Source organism: Chelonia mydas, chromosome 15, assembly GCF_015237465.2.
Source record: "Chelonia mydas isolate rCheMyd1 chromosome 15, rCheMyd1.pri.v2, whole genome shotgun sequence".
NCBI lineage: Eukaryota > Metazoa > Chordata > Testudines > Cheloniidae > Chelonia > Chelonia mydas.
The window spans coordinates 2,653,771-2,675,158 of record NC_057856.1 but is presented as its reverse complement, the minus strand read 5'-3'; the positions used below and the strand labels follow the sequence as shown (position 1 = coordinate 2,675,158).

The 21,388-nt window shown below is 51.1% G+C and overlaps 1 protein-coding gene across 1 annotated transcript in view; it reads left to right on the top strand.

Moving 5' to 3' along the window:
* Positions 1-1,675: 1,675 nt before the first annotated feature.
* RASAL1 (RAS protein activator like 1) overlaps positions 1,676-21,388 on the top strand; it is a 111,244-nt gene continuing 91,531 nt past the window's right edge. The window contains exon 1 of the mRNA XM_037878909.2: positions 1,676-3,736. Within this exon, the coding sequence (XP_037734837.1) occupies positions 3,672-3,736 (65 nt within the window). The 5' untranslated portion in view covers positions 1,676-3,671. The remainder of the gene's footprint in view (positions 3,737-21,388) is intronic.

The window sequence follows — 21,388 nt, the reverse complement described above, 5'->3', positions numbered from 1 at the left end:
CTTGGGTCCTTAGTCATAATTAATTACAGTGCGAATTGCAATGAGCATAAGATGCAATCTGGAAGAGTTGATTCTGAAAGAAAGATTTGTCAGTTTCTCACATGGCACCTGCTGCCCATTCGTAGACTTTGCTCTGTTTTGTTCTGCATCATTGCTGATGCAAGATATCTGTGTGTAAATAGAAAAGGAGGACTTGTGACACCTTAGAGTCTAACAAATTTATTTGAGCATAAGCTTTATTGAGCTACAGCTCGCATCCGATGAAGTGAGCTGTAGCTCACGAAAGCTTATGCTCAAATAAATGTGTTAGTCTCTAAGGTGCCACAAGTACTCCTTTTCTTTTTGCGAATACAGACTAACACGGCTGCTACTCTGAGACCTGTGGGTAAATAGTTATAATCTCTTCACATCCGGATTGCTGGAGTTATACAGTGGCATTCCAATCTAAGGTCCTGTATTATCATGGTAGTGAGCTGGAATGTGCCAAATGTATTGGGAAATCACTGGGCTGGGCTACTGACCGACAATGAAAACTCATCCACGGCTGTCTTCCAGGAATTCAGCAGGGAGACAAATAAGTTAAGTGCGTTTAGTCCAGGCATACACAAAGAACAGCCATGTGTTTTGAGTCTAAATAACTTCTCTAGGTAGAGAGAGCACAGTGTGTGCATCTCTCACAGGAACACGACTGCTGTCTCCAAAGACAGAGTTCTTAGCAATTTAAAAGTGCAGGACACAGAAATCCAGGGGGTTGCCAGTTCACAGATCTACACACTGTAGTATAAGGGGCCAATCCTAATTCAATAGTTGGAGGAGTACTACGGAGGCAAAAATATATGTGAGCCTGATCCCTGCCATCAGACTGCAGCTGAGGTTGTAGGGAGGGACTCTCAGTGGAGCCATGCTGTCAGGGTGGGACAGGGCCCTGACAGCAAAAGAAGGCAAGCCTTTCAGCAGGACCCATCCCCATGGATTCTGGTGATGTGTGGGGATGGGAGAGTTGCATCCCAAATGCCCCTTGGGATAGGGAAGACACGATGGACTCAGCTGTTACAAATACGAAGGGGAGGGAGGAAGCTTGTTAAGGCTGCTAGAGACACACAGACCCTCTGGTTCTCTCTGGCTCCCAGAATGACCAACACAGATGGTGCTGCCTGGGGGCTCCAGGCATGGTCTCTTGAAGTCTGTTCTGGGTCACAGCAGCAGAGAAGAGACTTGGGGTTGCCAGCTACACCCCTTGCAGCCTTCACAGGCCCCTCTATCCTTCTTCCTTGAGGAGAAACTCTACCAGCTTAGCTTCTCAAGGTTTCCTGCCCCCATGGGAGGGGACGATCTGTCCCTTTAGCAATCAGCAATGACAGTGAAATCTATGGGACAGAGGGGTAGGAGTTTGTTCAGCTCTTCTAGTATTTATTAAGGTCTCCCCAAGGCTTGGCAGGAGGTTCCTTAATCAGGGTTTGCATTGCAGACAAGATTGATATGAACTTCTGTTGGGCTGATCTGTCCCTGGTGTAATTTGCCACCGTGACCCTTGGCCCTGTATTAATTTGGGGCCCACTGGAGCCAGTGGGAGCCTTTCTATTGACTCCAATGGACTTTGGATCAGACTGTTGAGAGGATACTTGTAGAAGCTGCCTATTTACCCAGCTTCCATTCCCAGCACACACTCTTATAACATTCCCCCAGTTTTGCAGACCTGATGTAGGGGCAGGAAGAATTCAAGAGATAAAAATTACATTGAGACGCAGGGCTGATTCTCTCCCCTGGCCCGCTGCACTCCAGCGTGACTCCATGGACACCAGTAGTTACTCCTCACTTACAGCGGGGTAAGCTGGCACTGAATCAGACCGGCAGAGTCCACCTGTCATCACTCAGCTCCAATACGCGGCAGATGGCAGAGTGGGAATGTGGAGGTGGGCAGAGGAGCTATTCTTCTGGTGGATTTATGAGTATCAGGTGCAGAGGCAGAGCGTATGGCCGTGAGAGAGCTGCGGAAACACTGGGACGGTGCACACCAAGGGTAATAACCCTCCCACTCCCTCGTACATACATCCCTGGACTTCCTCCATCATCATCATGCCAATCTCAGCTGATCGAGAGCCATCCGGATTGATCTCCCACTAGGTCCTTAAGGCTGCACATTCCATCTGTGTCGTCACTGGCGAGCGAGCTTATCGCCCCACCAAAGCTTTTGGTGCCCATGTGATCACTGGCTGCGTAGCCGTATTCTTTAGTAAACAGACGTGGGCTTCCTCCCTCCTGGACCAAATTCCGTCCTCAGCAACTCCTTGTTAGTGCAGGAAGAGCTTTGCTGGGGTGACTCCAGTGTAACCAAGGGCAGAAACTGGCCCCTTTTTCTTGCAGAGAGGATAGTTTTTGAATAAGGTCTAAGCTGGGGACCTGGGTTCTGTTCCCAGCTCTGGCGGGTGACCTTGGGTAAGTCATGGCCTTGTCCTGTGCCTCAGTTTCCCCATCGGATAAATCCAGGATACTGATACTGCACAGAGGGGCTGTGGGGCTTTTTTAGAGTTTATAAAGCAGCTTGAGATCCCTGGGGGGAAAGTGAGATGAAGTGGCATGGAGTTAGGCAGTGCCCAGTGAAACCCAAGAGGGGATGGAAAGAGCTAATGAGTGTTCTGCTGTTCCAGGCTGGGGTGGCATTTGGGATTTTGTTAATCCCTTCAAGGGTAATCAGTCCAGTGCCAGCGTGTCTCAAACTCTCTGCTGGCTGCCAGCACCCAGGCAAAATGCTGGTGTGATGGCAAGCGCAGTCCCAATGCAAACTGCAGGCCGGGAGTGCGGTGAGTGAGTGGGCAGAGAGATGGAGGTGTGCAGTCCTGCTACCAACCTGGCCCTGTCATTTTAAACCTGGGTGATTCCCCAGCCTTTGGAATACGAGCCCTGATGCTGTGTAGTGAGCCAAGGCCAGTCTGTGAGCCTCAGACACTTGCCAGGGAAGAGGCGCGTTTGCAGGCTGAGGCAGCTTGAAGCGCATGTGAATTCACTGAAGCTAACACAGGAGGGTGCAGAAGGGGACAGCTGCCCCCGCTCTGCTCCCCCTGTGGCTGGGAAGGGAGCATTTCCCCCTCGCTGCCGCTAGGAGGCAGGGGAGCTCCACTTGCTGGCTTCCGCCTGCTTCGGGGGTGCAGCTCTCCCCGAGCAACCTGTGGCTGCAGACACGATTCTGCCGCGGCCAGAGCTTTTCTTCTCCTCGAGCAGCAGCTCCCGCTGCTTGCCGCTACCAGCGCGGGGAAGAGGAGGGAGGGCAGCAGAGCCAAGCCAGGCAGCCTGCTTGCATGCCGGGCATGCACGGGGAAGCAGCGTGCGAGCTCTGAAGCGAGCCTGACACAGCGACCGGAGGCTTTGGCACTGGCTGGTCGGTTTCACCTGCCGGGCGTTGCGATGGCAAGACGCGTTTCTACGCGAGACTTGATTTGTGTCTAAACCAGCTGCTGCGCTGATCAGAGCCAGGCAGAAGCCAGAACAAAGGCAGGAGCAGGGCGCCCCAAGGCACGGAGCCCCGCCAAACTCCCGCAGCGCGGAGACCAGAGAGCCCCCCGGCTCCGACCCGTCCGCCGCCGCGGAGGCTGGGCGAGCCGATGGTTCCCAGGGACAATCAGCCCCGCCGCTGAGAACAGACCCCGGTGCGGGGTGACCTCGCTGGGCTGGGGATGGCCCGGAACACGTCCCTGCATTTCAGAGTGGTGGAAGGAAGGAGCCTGCCTGCCAAGGATGTGTGAGTTGGAGTCCCGGGCTCGTTGTGTGATGTCCCGTCCGCAGGGGCGCTCCGCTGGGTCCCGGCTCGCCCGGAGCTCGGGGCGGGGCTGGCGGAGGCAGGGGCCGGTGTTGGAGCAACCCCCAGGTGCCGCTCCCCGGCCGGCCCCGTGTTGCTGGGTGAGGCATTTGGCCCCAAAGAGGCGTGCCTGGGGTGCCGAGTAGCTCTCGCCGCCCCCGGGAAGCGCCTGCCTGATGCCTGGACTCCATTTCCCGGCAGGTCACTCCAGCTGCAGTCCCGTGAACTGAGGCACTCAGCGATTGCTGCCCCGTGCCTGGGGGCGGGGAGGGTAGTGGGGGGGCTCCTGGCTAGCTTGCTCAAGACGCCCCCTTCATGCAGTGTGGCCTGGGGGACCCCCAGGCTGCCTCCCAGGGAGGAGAGGAGGAAATGGGCAGGAACAAGTCCAGGATGGAGGCGACCAGGTGCATGTCCACATAAGAATTCTGGGCTTGCTCTTTCGCACTCTCCTGTCCCTTGGTTAATTTGGGCCTGGGTCAGAATCACTCTTCCAAATCTGAAGGTTGAAATTTGAACCCCTATTTGAATTTTGCAAATTGCCTGAGTTACTACGGGGGTGACCCGGACCCCGCGACCTGCACGGCAGTGCGTACCAAACCCAGATCCGCAGCTGGCAGCGGGTCCCATCTCTAGGCGTGTGTCACTTCCCCTGATGGGAGGCCACCGCCTCCTGCTGCTCGATTTTAGCTCTGGAGCTGGGCTGGGTGTGGGGAAGGGAACATATGACTTGGTCCAGCAGTCTCCATCCTGAGCTCGAGTTACTGTTCTCACTTATCCATTCTGATTGATATCGATCAATAAATAATGGGATTGCAGCTGGCAGGCGTCAGCACGGTGATACATCGCAGAGTGGCACCCCCCGGGTGCTCTCGGATCCCCGCCCAGAGGCGGAGCAGGAGATGGGTTGCTTCCCCAGGTGTCTGCCCAGTGCTTGGCTCCCATGTTGCATCTTTGGTGTGCAGATGTTGCTGGGATGACGTTGACTCGAGGCAGTGATGTCTAGTAATTAGAATGGGGAGGCTGGGAGCTGGGTTCTATTCCCAGCATGGCTACTGGGTCATTCTGCTCATGTCACTGCCCCTCTCTGTGCCTCAGTTTCCCCATATGTAAAAGAGAGGTAATGAGATTGCCCTACATCAAATGGAGGCTGCAAGTATGACTGAATGACTTGTCCAAAGCTTGGCGTGTGCATGCTCCTTGGCGGGGTGGCAGCAGAGAGAGGTACAACGCCACACGCACTAGTCACATTTCTCCATATACCCCGAAGCAGAGCACCCTGACACTTGCCATTGTCGAGCTGGAGAAACTCCTTCTGACCTGGGTTTTGGCATGAAGTCTCAAGGCCACTGCGGCACCGAGGTGATGCAGCTCCGTTGGGGTACATTAGGTCTTTGGTGCATGAGCACTTTTCACCAGCAGTTTCTGCACTGATTAAAGCCCAGCTAGGTCTGTGTGCTAACTCCCCAAATGGTCTCCCCTGTTACTGAAGCTGCAGTTTAGGACTGGGAGAATGGGCAGGCTCCCTTGTCTCGATCTCACTATCAATTGCACTGACTATTCTTTGTATTCCAAAATCTGCAGGTCCCATTGTCCACTGCCTGTCCTTTGCATGGCCGTTTATTCCCACGTAAATCAGGGTAAACATGCTCCCAGGTCATATCTCTCCATCTACACACTTGAAAGGCGAGAGTGGCACAACTGCGCGGCTGTAAGTGCTTCGGTGTAGACAGCACCTGCACCAACAGGAGGGGTTCTCCCGTCCTGATAGTAAATCCACCTTCCCAAGAGGTGGCAGCTAGATCAATGCAAGAATTCTTCCATCAACCTAGTGCTATCTACACAGGGACGTAGGTCAGCTTAACTGTGTCACTCAAGGGTGTGGAATTTTCACACCCCATAGCGACATAGCTGGGGCAATCTAATTGTCTAGTGTAGCCCAGCTCTTAGGCTGCTAACCAACAGTGGACTTATTCCCCTCTTGTGTACACTCTTGTAAATTGGGCGCTACATCCTGCAGTCTGAGAGCCCGATTCCCCATTTCCTAGTGGGTGTTAACACCAGTGGGAAGTCAGCAGAGTGGGTACAAAGTCCATCATTTGGATTTGGGAGCCATTTTGATTTTGTCAATTCTCATGATACTCGATGTTTTTGGATTTGGCGGGGGGGGGGTGCGGGGGTCTTCAAGCCCCAGCTTCTGGAGTCATGTAAGAAGACACTTTCATTTAAAAAGGAAAATCAGTTTCTATCCTTCATGGTAGGTGTCATAACTACACAGGGCAGGGTAAGCACCTGTCTGTGTACAGGGCTATAAAATCCGTCCTGGCCAGAGGCAACCTCCTGTTACCTGTAAAGGGTTAAGAAGCTCAGCTAACCTGGCTGGCACCTGACCCAAAGGACCAATAAGGGGACAAGATACTTTCAAATCTTGGAGGGGGGGAAGGCTTTTGTTTGTGCTCTTTGTTTACGTGGTGGTTCTCTCTTGGGACTGAGAGAGGCCAGACAGAAATCCGTCTTCTCCAACCCATCCCAATCCAAGTCTCCAATATTGCAACCAGTCTAGGTAAGTTAGGCAAGGTGGATTAGTTTACCTTTTGTTTTATGTGAATTTTCCCTGTGTTAAGAGGGAGGTTTATTCTGTAACTTTAAGGTTTTGCCCAGAGGGGGATCCTCTGTGTTTTGAGTCTGAATACCCTGTAAAGTATTTTCCTTCCTGATTTTACAGAGGTGATTCTTTTACCTTTCTTTTTCTTCAATAAAATCCTTCTTTTAAGAACCTGACTGATTTTTCCATTGTTCCAAGATCCAGGGGTTTGGGTCTTTGATGATTTTGTAGCCAATTGGTGAGGATACTATTCTCAAGCCTCCCCAGGAAGGGTGTGTAGGGCTTGGGGGGATATTTTGGGGGAAGACGTCTCCAAGTGGGCTCTTTCCCTGGTCTTTGTGTAAGACGCTTGGTGGTGGCAGCATAGGGTTCAAGGCCAAGGCAAAGTTTGTACCTTGGGGAAGTTTTTAATCTAAGCTGGTAAGAATAAGCTTAGGGGGTCTTTCATGTGGGTCCCCACATCTGTACCCTAGAGTTCAGAGTGGGGAAGGAACCCTGACAGTAGTGGAAAAAAGCTTGTCAACATAGTGACAGCGCAACCTAGCAGCTCAGAAGCACAAAGCAACTTAGAATTTAGATTTAATTGGGGATTGGTCCTGCTCTGGGCAGGGGGTTGGACTAGATGACCTCCTGAGGTCCCTTCCAACCCTGATATTCTATGATTCTATGATTCTATGAACCATCCCCAAAAATGTAAGGGGGGGTTGTTTGCTTATTCTCATGGTTTTTGAAAGCGTGGAGCTGACCATACTGTGCAGCACACCCAAAGTTTACATGGTTCCAGATACCTGGCTAAGGGGAGAGCAGTGGGGAACCAGGGGCTATGCAGTGAAACTGGTGTGAGAAGAGAATTAGCACATGACATTTACAAAACCTACCTGTCTATCTGAGGCCTGGTCTACACTTAAGGTTGACATAGGGCCGGTTGGCACTGGAAAATTAGGTCCACTCAGCTATGTTGCTCAGAGGTGTGAAAAATCAATCTGAGCGCTGTAGGTAAGATGCCCTAAGTCCCCAAGTATACAGTGCTAGGACAGTGAAATAATTCCGTCAGTCTAGGTACCACCTCTCGGGGAGGTGGATTCCTTGTGCCAAAGGGAGAAGCCCTTCTGTGGGCACAGGTAGTGTCTACCCTGAAGTGCTGCAGCTGTGTCACTGTAGCAATTCAAGTAGAGAAAAGCCCCTAGCTATGTTGCTCAGGGGTGTGAAATCCCAAGCAATGCAGCTATGCCAACCTAACCCTCAGTGTAGCCACAGCCGGGTCAACAGAAGAGTGCTCCCCCCACTCGGGGAGGCAGTATTCCTACAGCCATGGAAAACCCCTTCTGTCACCGTAGGCTGCGTCTGCACTAGGGGCTTAGCGCGGCGTAGCTGCAGTCCCCACAGCGCAGACAAACCTTTAGGGTTTTATCCTGCGGCCCATCACCACAGTATCTGAACGTTTGGGTGTGTTAGGTTGACTTGTTTCAAAGTTTTTGTTGGTTCATTGGTAGGGGCTTGTTAGGAAGGAATATCAGTATTGGGGTTTGAGAAAGGGGGGTCAGTGTTGGAGATTTATTGGGTAAAAGGGCGTGATAAATTGTGAATCTTCTGTAATATTTTTATGACCCCAGGTGTGCCTCGATTTCCCCTATATTTTCCATGGCTACCTGGCAGGGTGTGGAGGAGGACTATTTGTTCTCACAGCATGCTAAAGCCTGGTCTACACTAGAAACTATGTTGCTGTGGGGTGAGAAAAATCCACACCCCTGAGCAGCATAGTTAAGCCAACCTAAGTTCCAGTGTAGACAGTGACAAAGCCCTGGCTGGGATGATTTAGTAGGGGTTGGTCCTGCTTCGAGCAGGGGGTTGGACTAGATGACCTCCTGAGGTCTCTTCCAACCCTAATCTTCTAGGATTCTATGGTGGAAGAATTCTTCCATTGACTCAGCTGCCAGCTCTCGGGGAGGTGGATTTCCTACGCCGAGGGGAGAATCCCTCGTGTCGCCAGAGGGAGTGTCTTCAGGGAAGCGCTGCCGCAGAGCAGCTGTGCTGCGGTAGCATTCTGAGTGTAAACAAGCCCTGAAGCCATCCCTGCACTGCAGAGACTGAAGCCATCCCTGCACTGCAGAGTTAAGCCGACTTAAGTTACAGTGACGATCGTAAACCACTGTGATTGCATGGTTTGTGCATGTTCACACAACGCTCCTTGTGTTGGTGCTCTAGCACCAACAGGGAGAGCAGTGTGCCATGGGTAGCTGTCGCACTGTGCAAATCTCCACCTTCTCCCGCTGGGCACACTGGGAACGGATCACAGTGCCTCCTGGGACGGGGTCACCACCCCCATGATGCAGTTTTCTTCCATACCATAATTCCAAGGGTTCCGACTGTGTTTTGTGCTGTTTTTCAACTGCCCCTGCAGGGCTGGCCTTACCCTGAGGCGAACTGAGGCAGCCGCCTCAGGTGCCAGACTTGGGCGGGGGGTGGGCGCCACTAGGACCCCGACTGTAGAAAATGGTGTCTGCTGCTGGTGCATCTGGATTCTCTCTGCACGAGATGCACAGAGACGGGGGGAGTGCTGGGCTGGAGGGAGGAGGGCACAAGAGACAGAACAGGCAGGCCGGAGAAAAGGGGAGAGGGAATCACAGAAAGCAGCAGGAGCTGCAAGGGGAGAGAGGAGGAGGAGCCTCTTATGTACCTTTCTAGCCCCCCAGGGCCTGGACTGATTAACCCCAGCTTCTCAGGGAGCTTCCTCTTTCCTGCTGCTTCCCTGAACCCACTTGAGGAGAACAGGCAGCCAACTGAAATAGTAGAAGCCAGTTAGGCCCTTAAGACGCTGACATCTTCCCTCACTCAGGCCCTGCTACCAGCCTGCTTATTTGTCCCCTTCAACTGAGTGCTGGGAGCCACTATCGCTGGCCCAGAACAGCAGCCATGAGTGAAAGAAGAAAACGCCCCTCTGGGGCAGCATTCAGAAAAAGCAAGCAAGCAAAGGAAGCTTTTCTATGTAAGCAGGAAGGAGCTCTCCTGAGATACATAGACACAAATGTTCACGGTGAGCCTTCCGGCCCCAGTGAGGATGTGAGTGGTGAGGAGATGCCTGATCTTCCAGTCAGTGAGAGTGCAGGTGACCTGGCAGCTACTGTAGCATCCGTATCTCCATCTCAAATGGATGTAGCCATGTACATTCCTGAAGAAAAGGATAGATCAGAGAAGAGTGTGGTGGAGACGCAAGAAACAGCTGCTGCTGAGTTTAGTTCCTTAAGTCTAGAGGATCCAGGACTGTGGACCCACTTGAGCAGTAGCCTGAGGGACTTGCTTGTACTGCATGGGCCACAGCAAGTGAAAAACTTCATGTTCCCCAAAGACAATGAAAATAGAAGTTTCCATCCAACACATTACTGGCGTGAAATCCCCAATGGTGACAAAGTGGAGAGGCCATGGCTTATGTACTCAAAAACCCAGAATGCTGCATACTGGTTTTGTTGCCAACTCTTCCAGTCTAATGTTCCAGCCACATTGGGTTCTACAGGAACAAAGGACTGGAAGAATCTGGCTAGAAATCTAGCAAGCCATGAGAAGGCAGCAAATCACCAGAGAGTATTCCATAGGTGGAAAGAGCTTGAGATGAGACTAAGGTTAAAGGCCACCACAGATGATCAGCATCAAGAGACGATTGCATCTGAGTCTCTTTACTGGCAAAATGTTCTGAAAAGGCTCATTGTATTGTGAGAATGCTTGCTACCCAAAACCTAGCACTGCATGGCACTTCAGATCAGCTGTATGTGCCAAACAATGGAAACTTCCTTAAAATTGTGGAGCTGATGGCTGAGTTTGATGCTGTACTCCAGGAGCATCTAAGAAGAGTCACCACCCAAGAAATGTACACACACCACTGCCTTGGAAAAACCATTCAAAATGAGATCATACCATTACTGGCAACAAAAGTCAAACAGAAGATTGTGGCAGATCTGAAGTCAGCAAGAGATTACTCTGATATTCTGGACTGCACACCTGACATCAGCCATATGGAACAAATGACTTTAATGGTGCGTTTTGTAACAACAACAGAACCTAGTGAAAATGTCCCTGCAATGGTGACTGCCAGAGCATTTTCTAGAATTTATTGACATTGATGATACTACAGGAGCTGGTCTGAAAAGTGTGCTTCTTAAAAAGCTGGAAGATACAGGAATTATGGTAGCTGACATGAGAGGTCAGGGCTATGATAATTGTGCCAACATGAGAGGAAAGAACAGAGGAGCACAGACATGGATCCGAGAGTTAAACCCTCGAGCTTTTTTTGTCCCATGCAGGTTCTCATTCTTTGAACTTGGTGGTCAGTGATGCAGCATCAGCTTCTCGTGAGGCTGCTGAATTTTTTAATGTAATTCAAAGCATCTATGTATTTTTCTCTGCATCAACTCATCGATGGCAAATTTTGAAGCAATATCTGGGAACATCCTCTCTGACACTGAAACCACTGAGTGCCACACAATGGGAAAGTCGAGTGGAGGCGATAAAGCCTATCAAATACCAAATTGGGAAGCTAGATGATGCCATAGTTGCCATTATGGAGGGTAATGCTATGACAGGAACTGTTCGTGGGAGAACAGTGGCAGAGGGAAATGGAATCACCAGAAACATACCTAACTTCACATTTCTGTGTGGCTTAGTGTTGTGGCATGACATACTGTTTGAAATAAATGTTGAAAGCAAGAGACTCCAAGATGTTGACCTTGATATATCTGGAGCAATGGAACAACTGGACAAAGCAAAGTCATACCTACAATCTTACCGGTCAGATGAGGGATTTCAAAACATTCTGAAGAGTGCACAGAAGTTGGCAGGGGAACTTCACACTGAAGCTATTTCCCACCCATTCAAGAATACAAGAGTCACCGAAGAAGAAAACATTTTGATTACAAGGCACGGGATAATCCCATAAGAGACCCCAAACAACAATTCAAAGTTGAATTTTTTAACCAGGTGCTAGACTCTGCAATACAGTCAGTTGAAGAACGTTTCATGAGGCTCAAGGAACACAGCAGTACATTTGGGATGTTGCATGATATTCCAAAACTCCTCACGGTACCTGAAGAAGACCTACACCAGCAATGCAGGGCACTAGAGATAGTGTTGACACATGATGGCATGCGTGATATTGATACGAGTGATTTAGGTGATGAACTGAAAGCCCTTTCAAGATACATTTCAGCAGGATCAACTCCAAAGGCTGTTCTGGAATATATGTGCACAAATAAGATGACCACCCTCTTTCCAAATGCTTTTGTTGCTCTGCGCATATGTCTAACACTTCCTGTAACAGTTGCCAGTGGAGAACGCAGCTTCTCCAAGCTGAAGTTAATAAAAACACATCTACGCTCCACAATGACACAGGAGAGGCTGGTCGGCCTTGCAACCATCTCAACAGAGCATGAGCTGGCCCAGACTGTGGACCTCCTGGAAGCAGTTCAAATCTTTGCAACCAAGAAGGCACGGAAAGCACCACTTTGATTATTCAAACAGATAAAAATGCCAGTGTTTACTAGGCAGACAAGAAAAGTTACATTTGCTGTTCAGGTGTTTGAAAGTTAAGTGTTACTTAAAATTTTTGAACAAGGCATTTTAAGTTGTTAGTTCTCCTTCATTGGGGTAGGAATAGAGCAGCACCATGAGAGGAGTAGAACAGGAAGAAGGCAGAATTGAGACCTTTCAAAGTTTTGGCCCAAGCAAGGAGGCATGGGGATGTCATTTGAGCTCCCCGCCTCAGGTTCCAAAATGTTGTGGGCCGGCCCTGTGCCCCTGTGAACTTTATGCCTGCCATCTCTTCCTAAAAGCAGGGATCCTGCACTACACTCCAGTCTTGTCATGAGTGTTATGAACACAACATGGCTAATCCTGCAGTATTTCATGAGCTGTGACTCCGAACAGGAGTCCATGGTGCTTCCCCTCCTGTGTGCCATGGAAAGAAACAATTCAAGATTGATGTTGGCATTCACAGAACAGCTACGCACAGCGAACCGTCACTACTGGGCTCGGGAAACGGCACTGGGTGGTGGGATCAGATTGTGATGCACGTCTGGGACGACGAGCAGTGGCTGCAGAACTCTCCTCTGCGCAAAGCCACTTCCTTGACCTGTGTGCGGAGCTCGCTACCCCTTTCCCCACCCATGGCACAAGGAAACCAAAATGAGAGTTGCCCCAACAGTGGAAAAATAAGTGGTGATCACTGTGTGGAAGCTGGCAACTCCAGACTGCTACCGGTCAGCTGCGAATCAGTTTGGAGTTGGGGAAGTCCACCCTGGGGCTTGCATTCCTGCAAGTGTGCAGGGCCATTAATCGCCTCCTGCTACGAAGGACTGTGACTCTTGGAAATATGTGTGAAAGAGGATGGCTTTGCAGCAATGGAATTCCCTAACTGAATCAGGGCAATAGATGGCATGCGTATCCCAATTTTGACCCCAGGCCGTCTTGTGACGGAGTACATCAACAGAAAGGGGTACTTCTCTGTGATATTACAGGTGCTTGCGGATCACCCAGGTCATTTCACTGGCATCAGTGCGGGGTAGTCAGGGAAGGTGCCTGACGCACACATCTTCAGGAACACTGGCCTGTACAAAAGGCTACATACAGGGACTTTCTTTCCAGAGCAGAAGATTCCAATGGGGGATGTTGAAATGCCCACAATGATCCTGGGAGACCCATAGCCTACCCCTTACTCCCATGGCTCATGACACCTGACACCGGAAACCTGGACAGCAGCAAGGAGCTCTTCAGCAATAGTCTAAGCAGGTGCAGAATGCCCATAGAATGTGTGTTCGGCAGATTAAAGGTTCACTGCCTTTTTTGCAGGTTAGACCTCTCATGTTCATAGCAGCCTGCTGTGCTCTGCATGACATTTGAGAAGCCAAGAGCGAAAAGTTTCCCCAGGGGTGGAGCATGGAGGTGGATTGCGTGGTGGCTGATTTTGAGCAGCCAAACACTAGGGCTATCAGAGGGGCTAAGTGGGGTGGAGGGTGGGAGGGGACTATTTAAGTCAGGGAAGCTTTGAAACAGCATTTTGATAATGAGCCCCAGTAATGTGTCTTTCTGTAATGAATTGAGCCAGGTAGTCTGCCACTGTGTTTGACTTTCTGTTGCCACTACCCTGTGTAGGTCACCAATAAAGAATCACAGTTTTTGTAAGACTCAATTTTTATTAAACAAATGTCCCTGGGGTGGAGTGCAAGAGGCTGGGGATGTGAGAGGAATGTGTATGGGGAGTTTGGGGAGGGCAAGGAAAGCAGTTCTGTATGGGTTTCAAGCAGGGGGCTGGAGGGTGGGGTTGAACACGCATATGTTCCCCCTGCAGCGCAGTCAGGGACCTCAGTATCTCTGTTTGGTCCTCCATGAGCTTTATTATCTGCTCCTGACCCTGTCTCCTCTCCTGACCCTGTCTCCTCTCCTGGCCCTGTCTCCTCTCCTGGCTATCCATTTGTAGTTTATTGTGTCTCTCCATGCTCTGTGCTCACTATCAGCCTAATCTGACGATTGCAGAAATTCCCAAAACATGTCCTCCTTACTGCTCCTCGTTCACCTCCTTATCTGAGGGAGGCACTCCATCAGTGCGTAGGAGCTGGCCCTCAAGGGAACATCTGCAGAAGTAAAAGAAACAACACACAGAGTCAGTATTGTGTGTTCACTCAGTATTGAATCATAAAAGTTACACACACCTCTTTCCCACTTTCCTTTGGCCAGACACAGCACAGCCAGAGCACTACACATGGTGAGTTCAGCCTGGGGCGAGAGGTGCAAGATGAGACAGGGTCTGGGTGGTTTCAGAAGGGGCTCAGTACACACACCTGGGGACACTATTCTGAATACTGGCACCATTTTCCAGAGGCAGGGAAAGTTGAAATCACACTACTGAGGATAAGGAAAGCTGCTTGCCCATGTCCTGCTTTGGTTCCTGTACAAGTGATTCACAATTGGCATAGCAAAGTTTCCTACAATGAGGGAAGAAACAGCAGGAACCTTTGGCAGAGGATTGCAGAGCCCCCACTGCATAACTGCACCGGGGAATATGAAGGAGATGCAAATAGTACCTAGTGTTAATTTCAATCTCTTCTCCCATGTGCACCATGTAACAAAAAAAAAAAAAAAAAAAAAGAAGAACACCTCTACCTCATGTAAATCATGCACTATCAAAGAAAAATGAGTACTTACTGGAGCTCCCTCTCCTGCTTCAGGCACACCAGAGCTGGACTGCTGGGACTGGCGAGACCTCTCCGGAGTCAAAAAGAGGTCCTGGCTCGCTGTGCCACCGGACAAGCCAGTTGCCTGTTGCACGTCCTCCTCCAATTGGACCTCCTCGTCCACCACTTCATCCTCGGGGTTGACTCCACTGGCTGCTGTCTCCAGTCTCCCTGAAGTATCTGTGGGGCCCTTGGCGGTGCAGGTGGGGTCGCCGCCAAGGGTGGTTACAGCTCCTTGTAGAAGCTGCATGTTTTCGGTGCCACACCAGAGAGACAGTTGGCCTCCCTTGCCTCCTGGTACACCTGCCTCAGGTCCTTTATCTTGGCACAGCCCAGCTGCGTCCTGGTCATGCCCCTTCTCATCCATGCCATGAGCAATCTGCTTGTAGGCGTCAAAGATCCTAGGGCAGGATCAGCTGCTCCTGCACAGCCTCCTCTCCCCACAGACACAGCAACTCTGGTGTACTCCAGGCAGGAGTGCGTTTGCTGTGGAAAGCCGGCATGGTCAGCTGGGAAGATGCAATGTCCAGGCCAAGCAACCATGAAGAGGAATTTCAAAAATTCCCCGAGCTTTTAAGGGGGAGGAGCACATGCCTGTGTACCTGGCTGAAGGGCAGCAGAGTAGAAACTGCTGACCAGAGCGGCCATGATGGGCATTTTGGGACACTGCCTGGAGGTCACTTAGGGTGACATAACCAAGCACGCTAACACTGCATCTCTCTAACGTTGTCACAAAAAGCTCTGTGCTTCTCGTCGAGGTGGTTTTATTACATTGGCGCAGCAGGGGAGTTACATGGGCAGGAGGGGCATTGTAGTGCATACACCTCCACTGGTTTGTCGAGGAAAGCTGCCTTTTGTCAACAGAACTGTGCAGTGTAGACAAGGCCATAGGTATGAATGGTGCCTGGCTGTCTGAGCCTGAATGGGCCATTAAAAGAAAAAACGACTGGCAGAGGCCTTGAGAAGACAATAGAAAAGCCAGTCACCAGGACACTGACACCTACTAATCCACAACCCAGAGGGTGACGCATTTCCCCACCTCTCCGCCGGGAAGCTGAGCAAAGACCCCAGCTCGAGAACAAAGGCCTGGGAAGGGGGATAAGAGATGGCTGCTGGAGGAAGGTGGGGACTCTCTTGCCTGGGAACTGACAGATCAGACCGACAGAGAGACAGAGCTTGACCAATGGGGTTCACTGCAGCTGTGCGCTAACCGGAATGGGCTATGCTGTGCTAATCTAAGGCCTGCCTAGGCTGGGTTCCAGCTGAGTAATAAACCCGCCTGTTGGGACAGCACTGTCCTTGCAAACGTTTGGTGAGGTGCATTCATCCCTGCAGAGTGGACAAGTCTCTCTCTCAGCTGGACTTGCTGAACAGAGCTCCTGGCGTGCTGAGCCCCAGAGATTCAGTCAAAGGAGGCAGTGAGGTCGCGTGGCCTACCCAGGAGGATGAGTGAGCCCCTTTGGGGTCTTGCACGGCGAGAGGTTCCTCCTAGAGACTGTTCCAAAGCTGGGGCTGTAGCACCGATCCTGTGGATGCTTGGTGAGAGGGCCAGTGGTGGCGGGTTTTTGGATAGAAAGGGAGTCAGTGTTGTGAGTTTCATTCTTAAGGGGGAAAGGTCTCTTTAAAAAAGAAGGATTTGCAGCTTTTCCTAACAATGGTGAGACTCCAGATTTGCCTGATCTCCAGAAGTTCATTCCATAGCTGGATCCGCTCAACCAACAGCACTATGTCCCCAGCTCTCCTATCATAGAAGATTAGGGTTGGAAGAGACCTCAGGAGCTCATCTAGTCCAACCCCCTGCTCCTGTGCTAGAAAAGTACCACTTTAAAAAAGAAAGCTGAGTGTCCCCATCACCTGGCTCTGGGAGCTGCGGATTTCCAGAAAAAAAAACCCAATGTCATGAGACTGGTGATAAAATAATGAGATCTGGCAACTCCATGAGTCAGTCCCACTAAAGTCAAGGGGCTCCCCAGAGTTGCAGGGATATTCCCACACATGGATTATTGCAGGACCATGCCCTATATTTCACAGACTCGTAGATTCCAAAGCCAGAAGGCACCACTGTGCTCATCTAGTTTGACCTTGCATATGACACAGGTCATAGAACTTCCCCACAATAATTCCTGAACTAGAGCAGATCTTTTAGAAAAACCTCAGTCTTTATTTAACAATTGCCCGTAATGGAGACTCCATCACAACCCCTGTGTTAAAAATTCACACCTTAGTTGCATTGTACATTAACATTAAACAGCTTTGAAATAACATTAGGATGAAAACAAGCCAACTTCCACACATACAAGAAAGACTCATGGGTCAGAGTTAAGGGGAGTGAGTTATAATGAAATCAACTGTCAAAAATCTGTACAAATTCTGAGTTTGATTGTGCAACGCGGAAAACATGGCAGCTTCGGTTTAGTAAGTGAGCCGGTCCATCGGCAGCCTTCCATTGCCTTGTCAGGTGAGTTCCTCACTGACTACAATTCACCTCCTGACTGAGGCCAATTGTCCCAATGCTGCTTATTTTCTCCTTTTGTGGAATTTTGAAACTCACTGAAAAGACGAATCCTGAGAGAGATAAAGTCCCTTCTTATCTCTGATCAGTGCAGAGGGAAGTTGTGTGAAAGAAACCAACTGTCAAGAATATATGAACAAATCTAACCCCTTGGGTTAGATCTCAGCCAGCGAGTCGCATGAGGTTAATGGAGCTATGCTGACTTTATAGGAGCTTTCTCTGGCTGCTGCTGTGTATTCCCTGACCAAGCTGGGGTTAGAGCCGGGGTCCCCTGGGAGGCCGTGAGCTGGTTTCAGGGAGTCCTCCAAGCAGGGCCAGTGCTAGACTTGCTGTGGCTCAGGGCAGACAGCCAAAGCCCCGCTGCATGGGGCTTAAAGCCTGGGGCCCTGAGCCCTGCCACCCGGGGCTGAAGCCAAACCTGAGCAACTGAGGGCCGTCAGGGCAGAGCAGTGACTCCCCAGTGTGTCTCAGGGCCTTGCCCTACCTGATTTTCCAGGGATTGTCTTAATTAGGAATGGGGGACCATTGGCTAACCGCCAAAACATTCTTCCTCCTTGCAACCCCTCACTCCCCCTACGAAGCTATGTCCATTTCTAGATCCAAATTTTTATATCCAGTCCTGATCCCAGCCAGGCCCAGCTACCATGCAGAAAGCAGTTCCTCTGGGATTCCTGTTCGAGTCTGCAGGCCCGAGGGTTTGGGGAAGCACCTGCACTGGAACCTGTTGAGCGCTGGCCCAAGTGAATGAGATGCTCCTTTGGCACCCTTCCCCATGCAGGCCTTGGCCCCTTCTTCTGTGCTGCCCCGCCCACCCCAATATGCCCCGGACCCACGGTTTCTGCTCAGATGCCTCTGGTCACTTCTCCTTAGAATGGAACCCTAGAGCCATAGGGCTAGAAGGGCCCGCAAGGGTGGTCTAGTCTAACCCCTGCCAAGATGCAGGAGTGTTTGGGTCTAAACCATCCCAGACAGACGGCTCCAGCCTCCTTTTGAAAATCTCCAGGAAAGGAGCTTCCGCAACCTCCCTAGGTGTCTGTTCCATTGTCAGTTAGGGAGTTTTTCCTGAGATTTAATCTAAATCTGCTCTGCTGTAGTTGAATCCATTGCCTCTTGTCCTGCCCTCTGTGGCAAGAGAGGACAACTTTTCTCCATCTTTTTTACGGCAGCCTTTTCAGTATCTGAAGTCCGCTGTCATGTCCCCCCTTAATCTCCTCTTTTCCAAACTGAACATACCCAGTTCCCTCTGCCTTTGCTCGTAAGGCTGCATTCCATCCCTTTGATCATCTTTGTCACTCACCTCTGGATCTTTTCCAGTTTCTCCACATCCTGTCCAGGGGCGGCGAGTTATATGGGCCCGTGGTACCTATGTTCCAGGATTATTCAGGGCCCGGAAGCCCGGCTCCACCAATGTTTGGGGTCGGGTCTCTCCCCCGGCCCCGCCTGCCGCCCCTGCGTGCCTCTCCCAGAGCATGTCCCAGCCCCACCTGCCACCCCCGGGCGATTTAAAAGGGCGCAAGGGGCCTCTGTCCCCCCCCCCCCCCGCCCCCACTGGCAGCACAGCGGGGCTAAGGCAGCTTCCTGCCCGCCCTCACTCCGAGCCACTCCTGGAAGCGGGCGGCACATCCCTGCCGCCCTGGGGGTATGTGTCTCTGCACGCTGCCCCTGCCCTGAGCACTGACTCTGCAGCTCCCATGGGCCGGGAACTGCGGCGAATGGGAGCTGCGGGGGCGGTGCCTGCGGGCAGCGGCGTGCAGAGACCCCCTGGCCCACCCGCCTAGAAACCGCTGCCGGAGGGGTGTGCGGGTCACTTTCAGGAGCCGCCTGAGGTAAGCGCTGCACCCCTCACCCTCTCCTGCACGCCAACCCCCTGCCCCAAGCCAGAGCCTGCACCCCACACCCAAACTCCCTCCCAGATCCCGTACCCCTCACCCCCTCCTGCACCCCAACCCCAGCCCAGAGCCCGCACCCAGCACCCAAACTCCCTCCCAGATCCCATACCCCTCCTGCACTCAAACTCCACCCCGGAGCCTTAGGCAGGCAGGTGTGTGTGTTGGGGGGGGAGGTGTACGCGGGACTTGGACCCATTCTGGGCACCACCAGAAATTATACAAACCTGCCTCCCCTGATCCTGTCTATACAGCGGTGACCAAAATTGGACGCTGTACTCCCGCTGAGGCCTACCCAGTGTCCAGCAGAGCGGTGCTATCACCTCCCATGACTCGCATGCTGCGCCTCTGGTAATGCAGCCTCACGTTGCATTTGCTTTTTTTGCAACAGCATCACACTGCTGACTCACGTGGAGGGTGGGATCCACCACAACTCCCAGATCCTTCCCAGCAGTGCTGCTGCCAAACCAGTTATCCCCCATTCGGTATCTGTGCGTTTGGTTTCTCTTCCCTAAGCGTAGCACCTTCCATTTGTCCCTGGTGAATTTCATTTTGTTATCTGGCTGTATTTCAAGGAATCCCTGTTGAGGTTACAGGGACAAACCATCCCGATGAGTCGAAAGAATAGTAAATATGGCAGGCGACCAGCTTGGCTTAACGGTGAAATCCTAGCGGATCTTAAACATAAAAAAGAAGCTTACAAGAAGTGGAAGGTTGGACATATGACCAGGGAAGAGTATAAAAATATTGCTCGGGCATGTAGGAATGAAATCAGGAGGGCCAAATCGCACCTGGAGCTGCAGCTAGCAAGAGATGTCAAGAGTAACAAGAAGGGTTTCTTCAGGTATGTTGGCAACAAGAAGAAAGCCAAGGAAAGTGTGGGCCCCTTACTGAATGAGGGAGGCAACCTACTGACAGAGGATGTGGAAAAAGCTAATGTACTCAATGCTTTTTTTGCCTCTGTCTTCACTAACAAGGTCAGCTCTCAGACTGCTGCGCTGGGCATCACAACATGGGGAGTAGATGGCCAGCCCTCTGTGGAGAAAGAGGTGGTTAGGGACTATTTAGAAAAGCTGGACGAGCACAAGTCCATGGGGCCGGACGAGTTGCATCCGAGAGTGCTAAAGGAATTGGCGGCTGTGATTGCAGAGCCATTGGCCATTATCTTTGGAAGCTCGTGGCGAACGGGGGAAGTCCCGGATGACTGGAAAAAGGCTAATGTAGTGCCAATCTTTAAAAAAGGGAAGAAGGAGGATCCTGGGAACTACAGGCCAGTCAGCCTCACCTCAGTCCCCGGAAAAATCATGGAGCAGGTCCTCAGAGAATCAATCCTGAAGCACTTACATGAGAGGAAAGTGATCAGGAACAGTCAGCATGGATTCACCAAGGGAAGGTCATGCCTGACTAATCTAATCGCCTTCTATGATGAGATTACTGGTTCTGTGGATGAAGGGAAAGCTGTGGATGTATTGTTTCTTGACTTTAGCAAAGCTTTTGACACGGTCTCCCACAGTATTCTTGTCAGCAAGTTAAAGAAGTATGGGCTGGATGAATGCACTATAAGGTGGGTAGAAAGTTGGCTAGATTGTCGGGCTCAACGGGTAGTGATCAATGGCTCCATGTCTAGTTGGCAGCCGGTGTCAAGTGGAGTGCCCCAGGGGTCGGTCCTGGGGCCGGTTTTGTTCAATATCTTCATAAATGATCTGGAGGATGGTGTGGATTGCACTCTCAGCAAATTTGCGGATGATACTAAACTAGGAGGAGTGGTAGATATACTGGAGGGCAGGGATAGGATACAGAGGGACCTAGACAAATTGGAGGATTGGGCCAAAAGAAATCTGATGAGGTTCAATAAGGATAAGTGCAGGGTCCTGCACTTAGGACGGAAGAACCCAATGCACCGCTACAGACTAGGGACCGAATGGCTAGGCAGCAGTTCTGCAGAAAAGGACCTAGGAGTGACAGTGGACGAGAAGCTGGATATGAGTCAGTAGTGTGCCCTTGTTGCCAAGAAGGCCAATGGCATTTTGGGATGTATAAGTAGGGGCATAGCGAGCAGATCGAGGGACGTGATTGTTCCCCTCTATTCGACATTGGTGAGGCCTCATCTGGAGTACTGTGTCCAGTTTTGGGCCGCACACTACAAGAAGGATGTGGATAAATTGGAGAGAGTCCAGCGAAGGGCAACAAAAATGATTAGGGGTCTGGAACACATGACTTATGAGGAGAGGCTGAGGGAACTGGGATTGTTTAGTCTGCAGAAGAGAAGAATGAGGGGGGATTTGATAGCTGCTTTCAACTACCTGAGAGGTGGTTCCAGAGGGGATGGTTCTAGACTATTCTCAGTGGTAGAAGAGGACAGGACAAGGAGTAATGGTC